Here is a 22,009-nt window from a genome sequence, read left to right as displayed (position 1 = left end):
TTCGGTCATTCTGCCTGTTCTGTTCCCCGCTCTGTCTCTGGTGAATCCTCTCACCCTCCCACGCATCTGGTCTGTACCCCGGTTCTTGTATAAATAAATAAATCTTTAAAAAAAAAGATAAAATAAAAACAACTTTCATTGACATTGTAGAGAATAGATTTTATTTATCAATGCTGTGATTAAAAATATTTAAAAAGAGAACTAACTTCAAAACAGAAAACAAAAACTCAGAAGAAAATATACTCAAAGTTCTGATCAGGAAGGATTGCATAGAATCTCTGAATACCATTCCCAGACCACAGCTTCCACAAATGAAACAACAACAAATATTCAAAGTTCCAAATAATCTCATCCCTTGATATTCAGGTGGTCCAGAAATGGAGACATATCCTACATCACTGCTTAGGAGTGGAAGTTCCCAAAGACTCATTTTATCATGATTTCAGTCAGAGGAGTGCTATAGCGGAAGTGTGCCTGACAAATTCTGCAATGTGAGAGCTGAGGAACAGAGGACAGAGAAAGATAGACCATGGCTCTCTGCTGTCCTGTCCCATCCCTTTGCTTTACAACCCACAAAGGAAGTATCCCGACTCCTGGAAGAGGGACTCGTACCAACAAAATGTAGACAAATCAAGACAATGTACATCCAAAACAGGACTTTGGTTTGGTGGTAAATCTTCACTGTTGGCCTTTCTGAAGTAGGATAACAAGGTAGTATGCCTTTGTGTGACATCAGTCAGATATTTCATCCAGTTCTGCTGAGGACTCTGCCCTGTCCTGGAGCTTATGCTGCTGCAAAGATAGAGGGAAGGTTCGCCTGGAAGAGTTCAACCCTTCCATCTACTCCATGATTCCTCTGTGACAGAACAGTCCACGTGGAACCACTCACACTGACTAGAGCTGCACACAAAGTGTCACATGAGGTCTGGGGCTACTCCTGTAGCAGGCTTCGAGAGACCAACATCCTCATCACTTCGTTGCTACCTACATGCAGGAAAAAGAGTGAAGGGTTTAGTATCTGCTAAGCCGCGCTCAGCTGAGTACTAGACCAGGTGCTCCCAGCCCAGCTCCAGGTAGCTGTGGAGATCAACCACAGCCACTGCTTCGACCCCTTCAAGGGTAAGGATTTTCACAGATGCTTCTCTAACATGCAGAAAGATGTCAGGAAGTAAGAAATTAATTTACTTTTTGAAAAACCTCTTTTCCACATTAGACATCAAATACGACATTTAAAAAAAGACATATCTTATTGATATATTTTTTATATGGATGACATTTTCAAATAAAAATAGTTTGGATATGTTGGCTATATGTTAATATATTATTGAAGAAAATGCTTATATTGGGTTTTTAAAAAGTTAAACATAAAATATAGCACATATGGCATAATTTAAGAAGATGTACCTACAAAAGCACAGAAAAAAACCCAAGAGGAGATATTTTTGAACTTAAATAGAAAAGGTATACAAAATATTAATTCTAGGGCCTCCCTGGTAGGGTTAAGTCTCAGCACTTCCACTGTAAGGGCCTGAGTTCGATCCCTACCCAGGGAGCTGATCCACATATGGCGTAGCAGACCTCTCCTGTCTTGCCCACTGCTCCCCTCAGCAGTGTATTTCAGTAGATCCACCTGTTCTTCCCCCTACTTTGTCTCTGGTGAATCCTCTCACCCACCTTGCACCTCTAGCATACACCCCAGTTCTTCTACACAAAAATAAATAAAATCTTTAAAAAACAAAATAAAATAATAATTCTGGATATAGAAACAAAATGATTTTTCTTACTTTTTAATACCTTACAAGTTTTCAACAATAAATATACCAAATTTCTTTGGTAATCAGAAAACGGAATTTTAAAAAACAAAAACAACTTCCCTAAAAGAAGGAGGTGGATTGTTTGTTTCATTTTTACAGTGACCTTTAAAGCAAAAGGAATTATGACACCCTTCCCTGTGAGGAATGAGAAGTCACATATCTCAAATAAAATCAAATCTAAAATTTCAGATTTATCCAATAACCAAGTCCATGATGAAACAAAGTGATAAAGACCAGTGCCCATTTTTTTCTAGACATAGGGGGGATAGTACGGCCTAAAATAAACATATCTGGTTTGCCATTTATTCTAACGAGGTTGAAAGACAGAGTTAGAATGAAAGTGAGTAGCCTGCACTCATAGCTGCTGCACTAGGAAAATCCCTGCAGAAGTAATGGAAGGAACCAGACTGAGGAAAATTTCACTTGCATGTGAGCAAGCAAGATCCTAAATTTACGGGGGGCTCGGGAGTAGTTTGCAGCAGACCGCTCCTCAAAAGCAGCTCACTTGAAAACTTGTCAGAGATACAAAGTCTCAGGCCCACTGAGACCCAAGACCCATAAAGCCAAAAACTCTGGGGCTGAGGCCCAGCAGTCCGTTTTCATAAGGCCCTAGATCTAACCTGGGCTCAGGTTTGACAAGGATGCTTGAGGCTGGCCAGGAGCCCACTGTTCACAGGTATTCCTACGCGCTTAAAGCAGCCCCACATTACTTCACCGAAAGTCACTGAGCCAAGCCTCTGAGCCATCTGCTTTTCCTACAGTGCCACCACCCCAGTGGCCCTCGCTTGCTGGAGTAGAGTCCATGCTGGAGGGGAAAGTGGAGGAGCTTGGCCTGAGCCCGATTCCAGGCATTTACACACTTCCAGGCCCAAATGTCTGTGTTGACCAAGAGACACTCATCAGCTGGTGGTTTGCTCTGCTGAAAAATTCATTAGCAGTATTGACAGAGATGCCTTCTAGCCCATCTGGCTGACAATTTGTAGAGTTGCTAGTGATTGAATTGTCTCACATTTGCCCTGTGAATTACTGCACGGAAGTTATGGGATCCCTGAGGTCCAAACATTTTAGACCAGTAAGAAATAGTACTGCTGTCATTTCCAAAATGTTTTCTCATATATTATCTCAGTTTGAGCCTTCTCTAAAATTTATAAGAGAAAGAGCAGAAGCAGAGTGATGCAGTGACTTGCCCAGGGAGACCAAGAAGAACCACTGACTCTCAGGCTAGTGCTGTTTGGATGGGCTGGCAGGCTCTCCCAGGGCAGGATCAGAAGGAGGCAGTCAGAGACACACAGGGCCTGCTGTGACCCTGAGAACCAGTCAGCATGGGGACAATGAGGCTGGGCAGGTGGTGCTCCTATAAGCGTTATGAAAAAAACAATCACCTCTGGTAATTTTTACCTTCCAGGATTTGATGGACCCGGGAGTCCCGCACATACTGCTGAACAGCATAGTCTTTCAGGTAGCCATAGCCTCCATGCATCTGTAAAGCCTGGTTGCAGATCTGCAGGGAGACAGCAACTGGATTGCTTTGATTTCATGAAGAACAAGTGGCTTCTCTCCACCCCAGCCCCCAATCTATCAGCTGCCATAAACCAATAGGAGGAGGAAAACCTACGGATAACCAGGCAAGTCCAAAGAGGGGCTCTGGGGCCTCCCCGGTGGTGCAAGGGGTTAAGCACAGCACTGTGAAGTTGTCCGCAGCTTCTGCAGCATGAGTTTGATCCCCAGCTGGCTAGGGAGCTACCCACATGGCACAGCAGATCTCTCCTGTATCACCTGCTCCCCTCAGCAGTATATTTCAGTAGATCTGCTTATTCTGTTTCCTACTATGTCTCTGGTGAATCCTCTCATCCCCCATACCTCTAGCCTGTACCCCAGTTCTTGTATGCATAAATAAATAAGTCATTAAAAAAAAAAAAAACAAAGAGGTGCTTTGTGTTTAATGTGGTCGGAGACCACGTGGTACTAGACTAGTCAGTCCTCACCAGACCCCGGCATTTCTTGCTTATTACCTGCAGGGGAGAGGTTGCCCACAACCACACCAGCTGAGATTATATGAAGCTAAGCTGCCATCTAGTGGCAAAGTAGCTCAAAGGTTGATCTGGCTCTGCCCTTTAAACGGATAAGCGCCACAGAATGCTAAATTCAAAGCAGGCAAAGCCGCTCTGAACCTTTCAAAGTGAGTGTCTCACTAGAACACAGGCAAACCACAGTGACAGAATGTAGTATGTACTGAACTGGAGAAAATAAAAAGCCAGCTATAGGAGTTTCCACATGGTCCTCTCAAAAGTTAATAACCTTTAGCCCCAGGACATTCCTGATGACTCCCAGTTGACTTTTGATACCCTGGACCTAGCAGGTGCCCTCTGGCAAGCCAAGGGCACCATCCCTTACAGTAAAGCATTCATCCGTAGCAAAGAGCTTAGCCATGGAGCACAGCACCACTGCATCCTCCCGCTCCTCCTGTAGAGCCACCGCAGCGTTGCGGATCATCAGCCGTGAGGCCACCAGCCTTGTTGCCATGTCAGCCAGTTTGAATTGCAGGTACTACAGCAAGAGGGGAGAAGAGAACCAGACTAAACAGCCCAGTTTACACCAGCACCTGACATAGGCCCTCATAAAAGAGCTCAGATAAGGCACTTTGTCTACCTGACCCCAAACTTTAAAGTCTCCTGCCTCGTCTATTGAGAAGGTGCATTATCCTTATGTTCTAAGTCCACCTGTCTTGCTCTGCACTTCAAAATAATTTTCCTCTCTAAAAGACTACAGATAGAAATAGAGCAGAGCTTCTGGCTAAGATGGGGGCAGAATTCCACACAAGTCCTCAGCCTCACTCTTTCAGAGAATGGGTCTATACAGCAGGAGTCATGTGGGGTGAAGGGCAAATGCAGCCCCCTGGGCAGTTAGTTACCTGGCTACTAGCCAGAGGCTCTCCAAACTGCTTCCGGACATTTAGGTGGTCTCTGGTGAGGACAACGGAAGCGTGAGCAGCCCCCAAAGAGCAGGAAGCTAGAAAAGAAGAGTGCCGACATGTCAATTCAGCCAGGGCAGGGCCTTTCGCTACCTGGGCCCACAGCCTCCCTTACCCTGCCCTTCAAGTCCTCACCAACATTGATCCGGCCTCCATTCAATCCTTTCATGGCAATGAGGAAGCCCTGCCCCTCGTCCCCAATTCTGTTGGCCACAGGGACAGCACAGTCTTCAAAGATCACAGCTCGGGTTGGCTGTGAGTTCCACCCGACCTGGCAAAAATCAGGGACTGAATGACTGCACGGCCCTTCATCATTTGGGGTGCTTTTGGTGGCTGAGAGCCTATGAAGCACAGAAGTTCCCTCAGCCTGGGACTGAGGCCCTGAGAACTTAAAATGAGGGAAAATGAAAAGTTCAGATGTGAGCACTTGCCAACACACAGAAAAACCTGTCCATAAACTTTTCACAGTGTTTTAGGACTAGGACAGTCCTGATGCCTAGAACTAATGCCTGAGCACACTCTTTTACAGAAAACACATGCAATATAAAGACTGTCTTTATATAAGGACACTATAACCCTTAAAAAGCTGAGTGTTCTTGGGAGGTGCTGCCACCAGATGACAGAAGCAGCGTTCACAGTGGCAATGCCTGCCGTGCAGGAGCTGCAGGAAGATCCAGGGACAAGGTGGCACAGCTCCTGGGTTCTAGTTACACACATCTTTTCCTAACCTGGCACCCCCATGATAGCACATAGCCTGAAGTCCGCTATGGTGGGAGTATTTATACCACAGAAACTGGCAAATACTACACATGAGGGTTTTATTGCTTTGTTTTTCTCAGGGAGTTGGCTCACCCAGACACCCCTGAACATGTCAGTCACAAGTCTGTGATTGACCTATTAGCTGTAATCTGTGTCTTTGAACAAGTCACCTGGCTGCTGTGTGGCCTTGGTTCTGCTGTATGGAAGGGAGCTGCACTAGAAAACCACAGACACTATCTTTAAATAATCTTACTCCAGGTTTCCTACATAAGTACATTAAGACCCTCACTGCTTGACCCACTTCATCTCCTCTTCCAAGTATTCCAAGGCTTCAGAGAACCTTGAGGCTTGGTGGGCCAGACTTTAAAAATGTCTGGACTATCTGAAATCTTCCAGTTGCCTATTGCTCTGAAAACACTACTGCCTTCACAGTGCTACCATTTCCTGATACAGCTCATTCAATCACTCCTTATGGGGGGTAAGAGAAATTTGATTCTTTGGCCTTTTAAGTTCTAAAAATTTGGCCCACATCTTCCCGAGTCTTTTCTTTTATTAATCACCTGTAAGTGTTCTCACCTCCAGTCAAAATGATCTGCATGCTCTGTCATTGAGGTTTTTAACCCCACTTTGCTTATTCTTCTCCCTCCAAGGGCAACACTGCCCAGCCTCCACCCCCCATCAACATCGCAGATGTAACACCCAGGTATCCCCAGTCACTTGAGCCAACACTGCTCTTGTTCTCTTTTAGGCTCCCACAGTCTCTACCATAAGCCTAAAACTTCCCAACACTGTTGGCCCTTGAACAAAATGAGTTTGACTGTAGGGGTCTACTGTAAGGTGATGGATTTTTTTCTACCCACAGGTTCAACAATCACAGATTCAATCCACTTTGGATGTCAGCTGGTTGAATTTCCAGATGTTGAAGCCACAGATATATAGGGCCAAGTTTAGTTATACATGTATTCCCACTGAGAGGGTGGGGCAGTGTTTGGCACCGGGAACCCAGCATTGTTCAAGGGTCAACTGTAATGGCCTGGGAACTTACCCCTCCAACTAGAATATGGACACCTGAAAGCAAGAATGGAATGAAGTTAACAAAATCTAATTATAAAAGAACCAGATACAAAGGGTTGCTACCTCTTAATTTCTAGCATCTCATCCAGCATGTGAAAATTACTGTTGTCCCCAACGCAGAGAGAATTCTTTTCCTGATCCTGTCAGAGTCCCTAGGGGGAAGCCCAGCCAGTAAGAACAGATGACCCCTCTCCCTGTCTGAAGGCCCTGCATCACTGACCACTACAAAGTCCATGCCTTCCACCAGTCTTGTCTTCCATCCCACCATATCTCCACACTTCCTTCCAAGAGTCCTCACTTCCACTCCTGTCATGAAAAAAACTCATTCTATATAAAATATTTAACAACTTAGCCCAAGATATAGCAAGATCCTCATTACTTTCTCATAAAGTTAATGTGTAACCAGTGGTTTACAACTTTCAGCTAAATAATGTATGAAATATGCCAGGTCAAAGCATAGGCCTGGGGGAAACAGTGCCATGGAGCAGGAGACAGGCAAGCTGCTTGGGTCACCACCACAAAAGCCAAGCCAACCACGAGAATCAATGGGTAACTCCACACCCTGGCCTAAGGGTGTCTTATAATTCCAAACAAGATTAGGAGTGACTTATGTACACCGTAGGAGCCACATGAGGCTCTGTACCAGTCGGTACCTCTCCAAGTCAAGTGATGTTTTTTCTTCCTCGGGCCCCTTGTATCTGCATTTCTGCCCAGAATTCTTCTCACAGTTGGTTCCTAATACTTCAGATTTCATTTCAGGCACCATGACCTCAGAGTTCATTCTTATCTGATGAAGCTCTCCTAATCAGTGTCAAATCATTTCCCCTTTTACTTCCATCTTAGCACTGAGATACTAACAGAAGTTCCTTGTTTATTCATGGGGCAGTACACCATTACATCAAAATGTGAATATCAGAGGACACCTTTCTTGGTCACTGCCCAGTCCCGTTACCCAGAAGTTCCTGGCACACAGAGAGCACTCACTAGCTATGTAATGAACGAAAAGATAGACGTTTCCAATTTCCCTTTCATTAATAAATATCTGAAACAAAACTATTAAAAAAGAAAACAAAGACATGAAATAAAAAAAAATATGCTTAAAAGGGAGAGCAGAGAAAGGAAAAATGAGTTTAATTTGTTCATAGAACTTATTTGCTATTATTCTCCAGGCACTAAGCTTGTTGTTAAGTCAACAGATTCCAATATTGAGGTGGTTACTACCAATGTGAACTAAAACAACCACCACTTTCTTTAGCACAAACAACTGAGTCAGTAACTTTACCCTGTGAGTTAGGTCTCAGACTAGTTAAATCAGTTTATGTCTTATAACTCCAAACTGCCATTCCTAGGATTAAGAAACCCTAGAGCTACATATATTGCATATTACATACATGGCCTGTATGTCTTATTTACATAAGACACCATATGTCTTATAATTCTAAACAAGGTTAGGAGTCATTAGGTCCCCCCCCGAGCTGCATGAGGCTCTGTATACAGTAGGTTCCTAGTAAATAACTGCTGTGCTATAAAAGATAGGTGGCACTAAAACTCGTCACTCCTTGGCAAAGGAGTTCCAAAGGATTAGTAAGGGTTGTGCAGGGAAGCCCTAGGAGCTATGAAAGGAGAAGTATATTTAAAGATCATGTCATTACTTGACTTCTACCCCAAAGTCTTGACTATCACCACGCATGTTAGGGGGAGATGACAGTTCTGCTCATTTGGCCTAACAAATCTGATTGGTCTTACCCTTATCACCAGTTACAGTTATAGTATCACAGTTCTGCTGGTCATGGTATGGCTATGGGATGTCTTAGTTCTAGAAATGTCTTACTGAAAGTCCCTATGGAAACACTCTCCCTTTCACATTACTGATTACCCACAATCATCTACAATGAGTTTTACTTTGATTTTATTTAAAGGGGAAAAGTGGCTCATATGTTTTTATTACTGAGACTTTTGGTCAACACCAGATCCTCTAAAACTATTTCTTACTGGAATAACAGAGTACATCAAAATTAGAAGCTAGATAAGAAATACAGGTGATAGTGGAGGCAGGAAAGATGGCAGAGAAATCCCTTACACTAAAACCATAGGCCACTTGTGGTACTGATTCACAAACCCTGCCACTTCTGCCAGGGGTCTAGTGTTTCTTTAACTATCCTATGTCATATGCTTCTGCTAAAATCCTTAGAGAAGCAACTGTTCCCAAGGCAAGTTAGCAAGTCTGCAAGCCTATTACTTGAAATAGAGCAGGAGCTGGTCTGGCAGAGTTTCAGAACTTAAATTGCTTCATCCAATAGTCAATTACCTTTTTTTCCTTCTTGCCAAAGGAAAGGCCAGGGGTTCCTTTCTCAACAACTATGCATGAGATGCCTTTGGGACCAGGTCCTCCTGTTCTGCACATGACCACATAGGTGTCTGACTCACCTCCACCACTGATGAAGGCCTGAGGGGATGGAGAGGAAATGCACAGTGATCAGGGGATGTACCCGTTATCAGAGCCTGACATCTGGGAAAACAACTGATTCTCCCCAACCACAGGACACTAAGAGTATAATGGCATAAGGAAGCTAAGCTAAGGGGAAGGGGGAACCTATACTGACTGGAGCATCAGGGGTCTAGCTGATGAGACTGCAAGAGCCATAGACAAAAATGAATGAAATTATCTGGAATCTGATCAACATAGATAAAACAGTAAAGGTGAACAAAGTGAAATGGGTCAAAGGTTCTTCCCCACATGTACAAATCCTATGGGAATATCAACTTGCCAATAGAAAGAATCCAGACAAAATCATCAGGAATATGGGAACAATCTCCCAGTGTTTCTGGGAGGGAAGTTATGCTGGTACCTTGGAGCCATTGAGGATGTAATGATCTCCTTGTCGTTTAGCTGAGGTCAAAAGGGATGCAGCATCACTCCCACTTCCTATGGCACGATCAAAGGAAGCAGAAGGGGTAGTTGAAGGGGGGAGAAAGTCAGTGAAATTAAGGGTTTAATTTAAAAGCTCTTTCCTTATACAAACGTTTCGGAGTCTGAGCCTTTAAAATCCAAATGGGCGAAGGATTCTTACTTGGTGAAAATCACCTAGAGCAAGCACACCATTTTCTGTCTCCCAACATGTCAGCCTACAGTGCAAAGAAGTTTTGGTTTGTGCTCTATAGAACCTCTGCCCTAGAGTCCTCTCAATCTTGTGTCTTCAGGTCAGACTGTTACTCCATAAGCAAACTTCTTGGTGAGCCATCACTGTGTATATCAACAGACTAGGCAAAGCTCAGTGAATTCAGAGTAACCACTCTTGTGACATCTGGCCTGTGGTTTGGCAAACCCACCTGGTTCAGTGAGGCAGTAGGAAGCAAACTTCTCCATGGTACAGAGAGGTGGGCAAAATTTGTGTCTCTGTTCCTCATTTCCAAAGGTGTCAATCATCCAGACACACATGCTGACAGGTACACCAAGAAGAAAAAACATTGACAAAAATAAAGACAAAAAAGAACAGGAAATTTGAGAGGGGAGGAGAGAAAAAAGAGAACAAAAGCAGTGAAGCAGAGTGAAGGATGAGAGAGTGGGAAGGGAAAAGTCACAATTGAGAAGATTTCAATATTAAAGGAAAGGCCTGGTTCAAAATGCATTCCTGGAACATAAACTGGATAGACATAACCACACCATGGCATTTCCCATGGGGATATTCATGCTACTTCTAGTTAGTTTCTAAATGAGCTCCCTGCAAATCAGGGTATTTTAAGTACTATCCCAAACGACCAGAGGGTTAGCCATCTTTGGGTCATGGAAAAGGGGACCAGGAACCAGGGCCTTGCCCACTCTATTGGAGAAGTCTGTCTGGCACCAGCTCCATCTAAGAGCAGGGAGAAGGCTGGCAGCTGTGATTCTCTAAGACAAGACAATAGATTCACATCCACAGGTGGCAACAGAACCGGTATGAACGTTTAATAGTCTAGTTCTCCAAGGGTAATGAACCTGAAAGACAAATTCCCTATTTATCTGAAATTTCCTAGTCAACCCACATCATGAGCATTTCGTTGTGCTTTCCACGCTTGGCACTTACTTGTGGATGCTTATGTATGCTGTGGTGCTGGTGCAGCCTGTAGCCAAGGCTTCAAAGATGACAGAGGTATCAAGCCGTGACAGTCCAGAACCACCTACATCGGTTCGTACGTAGACCCCCCCAAAGCCTAGCTGGGCTGCCTTCCGCATCACATCCACTGGGAAGAGCTCCTATGTACAAAAGAGAGTGGGGTCACTAGAATTCACAGATGGACTCTTTTGTAAAGGGCACAGTGAAAGCTTAGCATGCTTGCATTTGGAAGAGTGTAGGGAGTTTCTTAATATGCCTGTCATCTATGTGGTAGCAGTTTACATACATTCTCCAAGGACTAGTTTTTCAGCATTGAAGTTTTTTTGTATATCGAGTTTTTGGTTTTAAGTATCCAAATCTTTTGCAATTTTTTTTAAAGGTATTTACAAGATGATGAGGATGCTTCCTATGAAAGAAATCAGGCAATTACCAGTATTCTCATTTGCAGTAAGGGTTGTAAGTGGAGATTAAACATTGAAGAATTTGGATGATCAGGAGATAAAGAGAAGGATCATCAAATGAGGTATCGGTTGGGACTTACAAGCCACAAAGAAAACTCCTACCTTCTGGTCCCACTCTGCCATATTTGGTGCCATCTCCTGGGCAGCGAAGTCAAAGGCCACTTTCTGAAATTCTTTCTGCTCTTCATTTAGTCCTACAGAAGCTGTGGGTCAACAGACTAATCAAAAAGCTGCAGTTTTTTTACACAATGGAGTATTACTCAGCAATCAAAAGAAAAAAAATCCTCATGCCATTTGTGGCAACATGGACGGAGCTAGAAGGGATTGTACTAGCCAAAATAAGTCAGAAGGGAAAAGATAACTATTAGATGGCCTCACTTATAGGTGGCATATACAGAAACCAAACAAAAGGTTAAGAAAAAGCCAAAACCAGCAAGCTGGCCATAGATCTGAGGCATACAGCAAGGGAGGGGGAGGTGGGGGGGGCAAAATAGGGGAGAGAAGAACACAAGGGAATATGGTGGTGGTTAGTGGTTGATATGGTGGCATGAGAACTATGGGGGTTACAACAATGTGAAAAAAAAAAAAACCTTTAAAAAAAAAGAAGCTATGGGTCCAAATGGTGTGTACTCAATTCCAGGACAGGGTGCAAGGAAGAGTACTGAAAAGAGGAGGCACCATGCACCTGGGACAGAGGATCTCTGCAGGGTTTCCCATTCACAGCGCAGGCTTTAAAGTCCAGAGAATGGCAACACCCACCAGTAAGAATCTTCTGATATACCACCTTTTTCCTTTCTCCTTTACTCCCAAGGGAATTGGCTAATTTCATTTATGCTCTGGGTACTTACTCTTTCAATACATTTTATCTCTTCTTCCTCATAAATCCACATTAAAAATAAACACACATGAACCATCAAATGATGGTAAATATTTTGTGTTTTTTTTTTCCCTGTATGATGTCCTACCTTTTCTGTATTGATATCCTGGACAACTCCTTCCCTATCTATGTGAATCTACTAATAGCTGTCCATCAACATATTCATTTTTATTTTTTTTAATATATTTATTTATTTATACAAGATCTGGGGTACAGACCAGATGCGCAGTAGGGTGACAGAATGGGGAACAGAACAGGCAGACTGACGAAATACACTGCTGAGGGGAGCAGCAGGCAAGACAGGAAAGGTCTGCAGCACCATGAGGGACACTCGCTGGCTGGCCGGGATCGAACCAGCACTGCAGAGGCTGCGGACAGCTTCACAGTGCGGCGCTCAACTGCCTGCGCCACCAGGGGAGGCCCAACATATTCATTTTTAAAAAATCAATTGGGAAAGGAGCTAAGTGTGCTTTGACTTACCTTCTAAATTAAGGAAAAGATCCTGTAATAAGCTCATTCACTTGGCAAGCTCAGACATTCCTTGATAACATTTCTCCTCAGGAGAAAAATGTTTACTATCTCCCTACAGAGTGATTATTCAATTCACAATTGAGTTATCCCCTGCTTTTTGAAAGTTCACCATATGCCCCTTTGATTTTACTAAGAGCCTGTATTAGTACCTATTTTTGATAACCAAAAGAAATCTGAGTAGGATTTATACTTTTATGACAAAAGGCAAAAAGTGAACATGACATTGGTTTATTTATCAGCATTGGTCTTGCAGCAGCTATTCCAGAGGCAGTGTGCACCCCAAGGAGGCAGTGAGACCCTGCCATGCTTCACATCCAGCTCTGATATGTATTTGTCATATTATCCCTGCTTTATTATATGTTAGTGTGATTTTAGGGGTTTTGTGTTAATTAGTATTAGGGAGATTGTCTTTTGGGTCTGGAAGTGCTAAAAAAAAATTCATATAAATTAGTGGTAATTGCTTCTTTTCAGCTTATGACAGGTTTTATAGGAACACTCTTACCTTTGTTTGGATGGTGGGAGAAACTGTATCGTCACTTTACAAATTTTCTTTAACTAGCCAGTTATCTTAATGGCATGAACACTTTTTGTTTTTAATATATTTTTTCAAAAATTACATAGAAACAAGAATATATTGGAAAGCAGAGCTGTAAGTCAAATATGTAATTAACTGAGGTCTAAATTATGGTTCATCACGGGCCTCCCCAGTGGCACAGCGGTCGAGCGCTGGGCTGCGAAGCTGCCCGCAGCCTCTACAGCGCCAGTTCGATCCCCGGCCTCCAGTGAGGGTCCCGCATGGCGCGCAGACCTCTCCTGCTGCCTGCTGCTCCCCTCAGCAGTGTACTTCGTCAATCTGCCTGTTCTGCTCCCCACTCTGGCTCTGGTGAATTCTCTCACTCTCCTGCGCTTCTAACTGTACCCAGTGCTTGTATAAATAAATAAATAAATCTTTAAAAATAAATAAAAAAAATAAAATATGGTTCATGTTTTGCAAAATAACAACAGATTTCAAGCGAGAGGTAAAAAACCTAGGCAGGACTCCTGTGAAAAACCACCTCCTGAGGATAAAGAATTTAGACAAGAATAAGACTATATGGCCTCCCTTGGTGGCGCAGGTGATTAAGCGCCGCCTGTGAGGCTGTCAGCAGCCTCTGCTGCTGGTTCGATCCCGATCCCGGCCAGCCAGCGAGGGTCCCACATGCGCGGCAGACCTCTCCTGTTTTGTCTGCTGCTCCCCTCAGCAGTGTATTTCGTCAGTCTGCCTGTTCTGTTCCCCACTCTGTCTCTGGTGAATCCTCTCACCCTCCCGCGCATCTGGCCTGTACCCCAGACTTTAAAAAAAAAAAGAATAAAACCATAAATCTTGGGAACTAGCACCCAACCACAGGTTCTGCAATGTGTAAAGTGTAAATCAGATTTATATTTTTTTTCACATGGCTTTTTTTGTTTTTTTTTTTTTTTTAAGATTTATTTATTTTTGTACAAGAACTGGGGTACAGGCCAGATACTGAGGGGATTCACCAGAGACAGAGCGGGGAACAGAACAGGCAGACTGATGAAATACACTGCTGAGGGGAGCAGCGGACAAGACAAGAGAGGTCTGCCCCACCATGTGGGATTCTCATGTGGCACCCTCGCTGGCCGGCCAGGATCGAACCCGCATTGCAGAGGCTGCAGACATCTTCACAGTGTGGTACTCAACTGCCTGCACCACCAGGGAGGCCCAGATTTATATTTTTTGCACTTATTTCTCTTTTGTTGTGTCTTTGTACTGCCATTTTGAAAGGACCACCTGCCTCAGGTGTACAAAGAAAAAAACACAATGCCTATACTTGGTGGTGGTGAAGATTGAGGTTCATAGTTAGCTATAAAAATGTTAAGAGAATAAAGGAAATGCAGGGTTCTATATTACCTCCTAAGGCTTCATCCTTCAGTGCTAAAAACCTGGTCATTATGGGGTGAAGCTAACGAACACTAAAGGAAGACTATGGAACCACTCTGGACAACAACTTATCTCAGTGCCTGAAGAGTGATGCACATTCCTTCCACTAAAGAACAAGGACAGGGTGGCAGAGTCTGCTTCTCTGGGACAGACCTGGGCATCAAAACTCACCAGGTGGGGCCTCCCTTGTGGCACAAGGGGTTAAGCACAGCACTATGAAGCTATATACAGCCTCTGCAGCACAAGTTCAATCCTCGGCTGGCCTGGGAGCAACCCACATGGTGCAACAGACCTAGCCTGTCTCACCCGTTGCTCCCCTCAGCAGTGTTATTTAAGTCAGCCTGCCTGTTCTGTTCCCTGCTCTGTCTCTGGTGAATCCTCTCACCCCCACCACCTCTGGTCTGTACCCCAGTTCTTGTATGCATAAATAAATCAATCTTTAATAAAAACAAAACATAACTCATCAGGTGTATGAACCAAGACAAGCACTGTCTGTATCAGGACTCTCATTAAAACAGGTAACTCAGCAATGAATACCTGGGAGGACTAACTAGGCTATCCTGAGAAGCCAAAAACCCAGATTGGTTCTTACTCTCAAGAATAGAGATTAATAATTCATGGTACCCAGGAACAGGAGTCAGGTCACTTATTTGCACAATTTTGCTCCTGTAGATCATAACTCAAAGATCATACACAAAAGAATATTTATTGAATATCTACTATGGAGCAGTGCTGGGGTTACAAAGATGAATAGTCCATACACAGAAAGGATGACATAAGGGGTAATAATGTAAACATCTTACTGTCTTAGAGAAGTGCTACAGAATTTCAGTCCTAGCAAAAGCTCAATAAACGTTTACAGTTATTATTATTTGACAAAGTACATGGCTATTTCTTAAAACAAGCAGTGCAAAGAACAAAAGGTTTAAGAAAAAGATTTTAATTGCATCCTAAGAAAATAATAGGGAATAGTTGTGTGCAAATTATATGGGTAAGCAAATACATTTCAATTACACATTTTTTTAAGGTAGATAAGTCCATTTTAGAAAAGAGAATGCTAACAAGAAGGCACTGTTTGAAGATAATAATGTGGAAAAGGCAAGTTAAAAATTAAATCATACACAAGAAACCATGGCCACTGAAAAAACCCTCGAAGCTACCAAAACACATAAACTGTAATAACAAAAGAAAATAAAAAAGTCAAGCCTCATTAAGTTTGCTGGAGTTAAACCACACATACGCTAACATGGTAAAGCAAAATAGAAAAATGGCCCAAATGAGTTGAGGAAAAACTATTTAGCAACTGAAGTGTAAAAGGCAAAAAATCCAAAGCCTCTAAATAATATACGAATCTTTAAATGTATCCAAAGTAGAAACTTAACTAGAGAATCAGCAGTTCTATTTGACAATAAACAAGGAATCCGGAGTGCAAACTCTGGTTCTTAGATTATCAGTGGTACAACTTTCATAAGTCAGTTACCTCTTTATGGGTACCTGTTTCAGTTTCCCCACGGAAAAATGAGGGGCCGCACTAGACATTGAGTAAATTTCCTCATCTAGGTGGCAGGAGGAAGAACAGAACTTAAGAACCAGAAGAAGACCTCGAGCACAAGTTTCCCTGGCTGAGGCACGGTGTGGGAGTGAAGGAGCAGCAGACGAGGCCCAAGAGACACCAAACAGGGGAAGTCAGCTGTGTAGACAGATTGGGGGTAACCGACCAGGGATAACAGTCTCGCGAGGGTAGCTATGTCGGGAGGGAGGTAGGGCCAGAGTGCGGTGATGGCCGGGGTGACAGCCTGGAGTGGGGAAGCCGGACTGGGGGTGACAGCGGTGTCAACCACGGAAGAGGGACGGTGCACTCCCTGGGCGCAGAGACCGTGACCCGCTGGCGTGTCCCGGGCACGTGCACCCTAGGGGCGAGGCTTACGATCGATGCAGGAGGTCAAGCTTCGGCGGCCTCTCTCGGCTGGGACCCGGAGACCACCGCGTAAGCGGCCGAGCTGCGCTCCCAAAAGCAGGTAACCGCTCCGCAGCATACTCGCTCCAGCTTCCTTAGGGTCTGAGAGCCCTTGACCTCGGCGGCGCTCAAACTACTAGCTCGACCTCCCAGCCCGTCCCGCACTGCACCCTGGGAGCTGTAGTGTACCCAACTACCTTCGCTGTCGGGTTCAGGCGAGCCTTGCAAAGAAGGAAGACTACAACTCCCAGAGATCCCCGGGACCTCGGCGAAAGTGAGACGTCATCAACACGCCAGCGGGGGCACTGCACGACCCCTGGCGCTTTGGTAGGTGGGTAGGAGTCTGGTCTGAGCCGTGGCGAAGGGGCTAAGGGCCCCGGGTGCAGTGAGAGTCTGGTGCATGAATGAACGGAGGGGAAGGAAAAGAACGAAGGAGAGTTTTAGGAACAGGTTATGCGAGTTGGAAAGGGGAGGGGTAGAAAACTGGGAGAATGTTTGAGATGCTAAGCTACAGTTGTCTTCGCAAAAAGACCCTCGTGACGGAGGGAGTCTAAGCTCCTCTCATTGTCTAGATCTTGCTCTGGGGTCACAGACAGCGTTGCCTCTGTTGATTTCCAGAATCTTCCGCTCTTCAGCCCCTGCAGGGAGATCATGCCGAGACCGCGGAAGAGATTGGCTGGGGCTGCTGGGTCAGGTGAGTTGTACCTAGACTGCAAGAAGGCAATTCCGTCGAGAACGTTTCTCTGCGGTCTGTTTAATATTGTTGACTTTCTCTTCCTTACTTGTGAGAATCCTTTACATTGTCCCTAGTTGCGTTCCAACTTCTCCATTATTACTGCCATCAAACTTATGCCAGAATCCCTTCTGTTTGCTCATTTAAACTATTTGGTAAGGGAAAAAAAAAAAAGTGAAACAGGACGGCGTGTAGTAAGGTCAAGAATATATAGTTCCCCCTCTCAGAATCAGAACAGAGTGACAAGTCCTGATTCTGTTTACTGAATGTCATCTGGATCACATTTTCCAGATAAACAGAATATCTCATAGATAACTGAGTGAGGGGTTGGATAAAGAGCGTAGGGTTGCATATAGTTACAATTTAATAACTTAGCTGTTGATTGTCTATGTCTGAGGGATATTTTCTCTTAGGATAAAATCCAGTCTTTACTATTCTACAAGTAAATGAACTATTTTTTTGCAACTTTCAAAGAGCAGGAAGGAGGCAGGCTACAAAGTACATTGAGCAATGTTTATAAACATTTAGTATAAGAACAGGCACTGTCTAAGGTTTTGTTTATATCTTATCTAATCTTCAAAACAAGTCTGTGGAATGGTGCTTGATTTCTTCATTGGAGAGAATAGCCTCAGCAAAGGTACACAAGAATGAGGCAAAGAAAACACTGACAACATGTGTACTTAACATATGGCAGGTACTCTGCCAGGACCTTTAACCCTAAACCACATTCCTGTAAACCATTCTTATGTCATTGACTGCGTGATCCAGAAGCATTCAATAGGCATTTTTGTCCCATTTTCATAGGTAACAAGTTAAGCAGTTAAGCTACTATTCTGGTAACCAAGGGATCCAGCATTTGAAAGCATGTTTTCCCCACACTGGAAATTACTTGTAGCAATCAAGAAGTCTCTTCTTGCTTTTCCTGTTGCAGACAAGGGACCAGTAGGAAAACGTACCAAAGCTAAGAACACAGATGAGACATCAGCTAAAGTGGAGAACTCCAGCCCTCAGAAGATTGCAGCCTCTAAAAATTGTGAGAAGAGTCTAAGTAGCTACTGGCTGATGAAGTCAGAGCCAGAAAGCCGACTAGAGAAAGGTGTAGATGTGAAGGTGAGGTCACATTCCTGTCTCCAGCTGTTTTTTAAAATAATTTGGGATGTCGCAGGGTTCTATCACCTGCTTATTTTTGAGGGATAGGAGAAAGGAAAGGTAATTATGAATAAAATCAGGGTTTACTAGTATCAATTGTTTTGTGAATCTTCTATCTAGGGCAGAGGTCAATAAACCTTTTCTATAAAGGGCTACATAGTAAATCTTTTTTAAGTTCTGGGGGTTACAGTTGCTGTTGCTACTCTATTGTAACCAAGAAAGTGGCTATGGTAATATGTAAACAAATGGTGTTCTAATAAAACTTGATTTACAAAATCAGGCAGAGGCCTAGATTTATTTGGCCTGAAAGCTGTAGTTTGCATCCTGTGATGTAGGCAACATTTCAGTCTTAGGTTGCCTTTCTCTTGCCACACTCCTAAATAGCTCCATGTCAACAAGTGGCATATATCCAGCGAATAATCTGGAGAAAATGTAATTAGAAATATTATAAAACATGTATTTTAATAAATGAGATGCAGATAGCCAGCAGATTACTTGTCGTCTGGATTATCCATTGAACTAATCCTTTTACTAGCTAAGACAGGCTTATTTTCACCCAAGTGGCTCTGCGGAGGCACTTCCCAGTAAACTACATACTTCCACAGTAGCTGGTAGCATCCTGTGTATAACATAAGGAACCATCTGCTTTAAATATTCTTACCAGTTGGCCCAGGGTTGCCTAATGACTTTATTTCCTCTTGCCTAGTTCAGCATCGAGGATCTCAAAGCACAGCCCAAACAGATGGCATGCTGGGATGGTGTCCGCAACTACCAGGTGAGAGCAGGGCACCAGGGTAGGATAAATCCTTTCTACCTTTTGACTTAGTAGCAAAACCTCTTAGCCAAGGTTGCTTATTCTGGTACAAGTATGGGTATTTTAGCAAAAGCATTAAATTGAATTGGGATGTTGCAACAAGGAAAACCCTGATAAAAGCAGACTTGATTTCTGCTAAAAAGTAGCATTTTCCAGTCCGTAGGAAAGGTCTTGTGTCTTCTCCCTATGACAGGCCCGGAACTTCCTTAGAGCCATGAGGCTGGAAGAGAAAGCCTTCTTCTACCATAGCAACTGCAAAGAGCCAGGTATCGCAGGACTTATGAAGGTGAGTTGTATAGGCTTTGCTATGAAATCATCTTTCTTCTGGAAGACTTAATCATGTACACTTAATCATGTAAAGGCACCCAATTTAAATAGGTAACAATACAGAAGAATCCTCTTCCCTAGTCCTGACATGGGAATGCAGAAAATCTACCCTGGCCCCTTTCTGTGCCACAAAGACTCTTTACAGGGCAGACCTGCATTTCAGGTCCTACCCTCTCCGTTTCCATGCCTCTGGTCTTTCGTGCAAAAACTGACCTCATGGTACCCCCTCCAAGTCAGGAATTAAAAGGATAACATTTTATTAACTTTAACTATGCAGGTGGTAAAAACAGTGCCACCAATAATACCCATTAATATTTGGTTTTAGAACATGCTTTTAATGTTTTTGTCGAAACAGAATCGATCACCTATGCTTGCCTTAGACTGTGTATTATTTGCAGCTATCTGAGCCCTCATTGGCATTACAGCCAGGCAGATGGGGTCAGAACTAAAAGTTGAACCTGGATTAAAAACTGGCCGTGGCACTGACTACATAGGCAAGCAATTGGAAACTTGGTTTTGGTTTCAGATTGTGAAGGAGGCTTACCCAGACCACACACAGTTTGAGAAAAATAATCCCCATTACGATCCATCCAGCAAAGAAGACAACCCCAAATGGTCCATGGTAAAAACCGTTTTTCCTATTTTACAGAGGGGGAAAGATGGACAAAGGGAGGGAGGAAAATAGTCTGGGGTGTTTTTAGGTCAAGGTGCAGAGCCCAGCTCTTGCTCAGATGAGGTTACTCTGACCTTGGAGCAGCTCTGCTCAATGTCACCTCCAAACAGCTGGACCCACAGTGGTCAGTCTGCCTCCAAGTGTCTTTCTGTCCTGTCCCCTTTTGTCATGTAGGTGGATGTTCAGTTTGTTCGGATGATGAAGCGTTTCATTCCCCTGGCTGAGCTCAAAACCCACCACCAAGCTCATAAAGCCACTGGTGGCCCCTTAAAAAATATGGCTCTCTTCACTCGCCAGAGACTCTCAGTTCAGCCCCTGACCCAAGGTAAGAATGGGCCAGTATCAACATTCCAGGATGATACCATGAGTTCACGTTTTCTAGTTGAGTAGACCTGGGTATGTTTTTTAACCCAAGTCTGTCCCCTCGCCTGTAATGTCCACTAGGGAGGGAATATATCCTGAGTTACCCAATCTTATGTACCCAGTACCCAGACGTGATTGGCACATAGAACACTCACACGTAGTTTGTGAATGCCCGCCTTGGTAATTGAAGAGCCTCAGGTAATTCCTTTTCAGTTGAAACAAAGACCTAATTCATTCTTTCCCCCTTTTTGACAGAGGAGTTTGACTTTATTTTGAGTCTGGAGGAAAAGGAACCAAGTTAGTTGAGACGCTGTACCTAGAATGATCAAAACATTATTCCAAAGAAGTCAAGCTTTTACAAGACAAAAGAAGGTGCAAGGAGGATTGCTGGTTCTGTTCACTGGCTGTGTACATAGGTGGTTTTTGTGTACTCTTTTCAATAAAACATTAATATGAAAGGTGGAAAGCTTTTCTTTGTAATAGCTGTGGGTGTAGAGGATACTCCGCTGCAGATCTTTTACTCAGGGCTGGCTCCTTTTGCCCTTTAGAAAGATTGGGGGCTTCCTCTACTATCTTCCATTACTGTGGCAAACCTCAGGGTAGATGGAGGGCTCAATCTGTTAATATCCCTGAAAGGAACTTGAGTCTTTCTATATCAGTTTCCCTCATCTGCTTCCCGGAAGCAGTGTGAGTCAGCCTGGGTTTTAAACCATCAGCAGCTCCGACAAGTTGCCAGATAGTAGGTATTAAACCACTCACCACTCTTCACTAGGGCCATGAACAAGGAGGGCACAGGCGCTCTACGGGATCGGGGTGAGGGACTCTCCCTGGTGTGTGAGGTGGAATAGTGTAAGACAGAAGAGACCACAGAAATTGGTGGGCCACGGGCACAATGCCTCCAAGCCATGGGGGCTTCCTTTAATCAGAGAGACAACTGAACAAGTGTTCTTTTTTTTTTTTAAAATACAGCCATTGAAAAGACGACACATTAAGAAACATGTAAACACTGCAGCTGCTTAATTACAAGTTGCACTGCTTGGTTTAGTACCTATGCACTCCCAGGTGTGGGACCTGTATGGAGGGACACAGGAGCCTCCCCACTTCCATAGCTGGATGGAGACATGGGGACAGAGTAAGAGAAAACAGAAGACCTGGCTTGTGCACAGCTTCTGAGAGAATCAAAGCAAATTCTATCTTCTAGTTCTCCCAGAAGATTTAAGATGTTAGGAAAGTTGGGAAATGAATCTGTGTTGTCAGCTGGAAGGCAGAGGAATTCACAGATGCGTTCTAGTTAGCATACCAGCTCCTAATCTCATGCTCTGAAAAAAGCTATGAACACAGAACCCGCCTCCCCTGTATAATTCAACCCCAACTTCAGGGGCAGCTGGATAGGTGATCCTATTCCCATGGGGATTGTCTGTTGCACCTGAACTCAGGGTGGAGAGCAGGGGGAAAACCTCTCCCTACTTG

At 43.9% G+C, this 22,009-nt stretch overlaps 2 protein-coding genes across 2 annotated transcripts; one reads left to right on the top strand and one right to left on the bottom strand.

Annotated features, from left to right (window-relative positions):
• Nucleotides 1-931: 931 nt before the first annotated feature.
• ACAD8 (acyl-CoA dehydrogenase family member 8) lies at nt 932-16,559 on the bottom strand (the record flags this gene model as incomplete). The annotated part of the gene is made up of 11 exons (XM_084248850.1): nt 932-984; nt 3,213-3,315; nt 4,209-4,361; nt 4,726-4,823; nt 4,921-5,056; nt 8,927-9,064; nt 9,468-9,544; nt 9,949-10,058; nt 10,683-10,852; nt 11,276-11,376; nt 16,451-16,559. The coding sequence occupies 11 exons, from the start codon at nt 16,557-16,559 to the stop codon at nt 932-934; spliced, it is 1,248 nt and encodes a 415-aa protein (XP_084104976.1).
• Nucleotides 16,560-17,131: 572 nt separating this feature from the next.
• On the top strand, nt 17,132-20,918 carry THYN1 (thymocyte nuclear protein 1; the record flags this gene model as incomplete). Its single annotated transcript, XM_084249453.1, has 7 exons — nt 17,132-17,174; nt 18,145-18,323; nt 19,069-19,137; nt 19,370-19,462; nt 20,030-20,125; nt 20,351-20,501; nt 20,795-20,918. 7 exons carry the CDS (start codon nt 17,132-17,134, stop codon nt 20,839-20,841), a joined length of 678 nt encoding a protein of 225 aa, XP_084105579.1. The 3' UTR covers nt 20,842-20,918.
• Between the last annotated feature and the right edge of the window lie 1,091 nt (nt 20,919-22,009).

The sequence above is a fragment of the Talpa europaea genome (genome assembly GCF_964194135.1).
Source record: "Talpa europaea genome assembly, chromosome: 12".
NCBI classification, from domain to species: domain Eukaryota; kingdom Metazoa; phylum Chordata; class Mammalia; order Eulipotyphla; family Talpidae; genus Talpa; species Talpa europaea.
The sequence above is the reverse complement of the archived record's forward strand: the minus strand, read 5'-3'. Positions and strand labels throughout refer to the sequence as shown.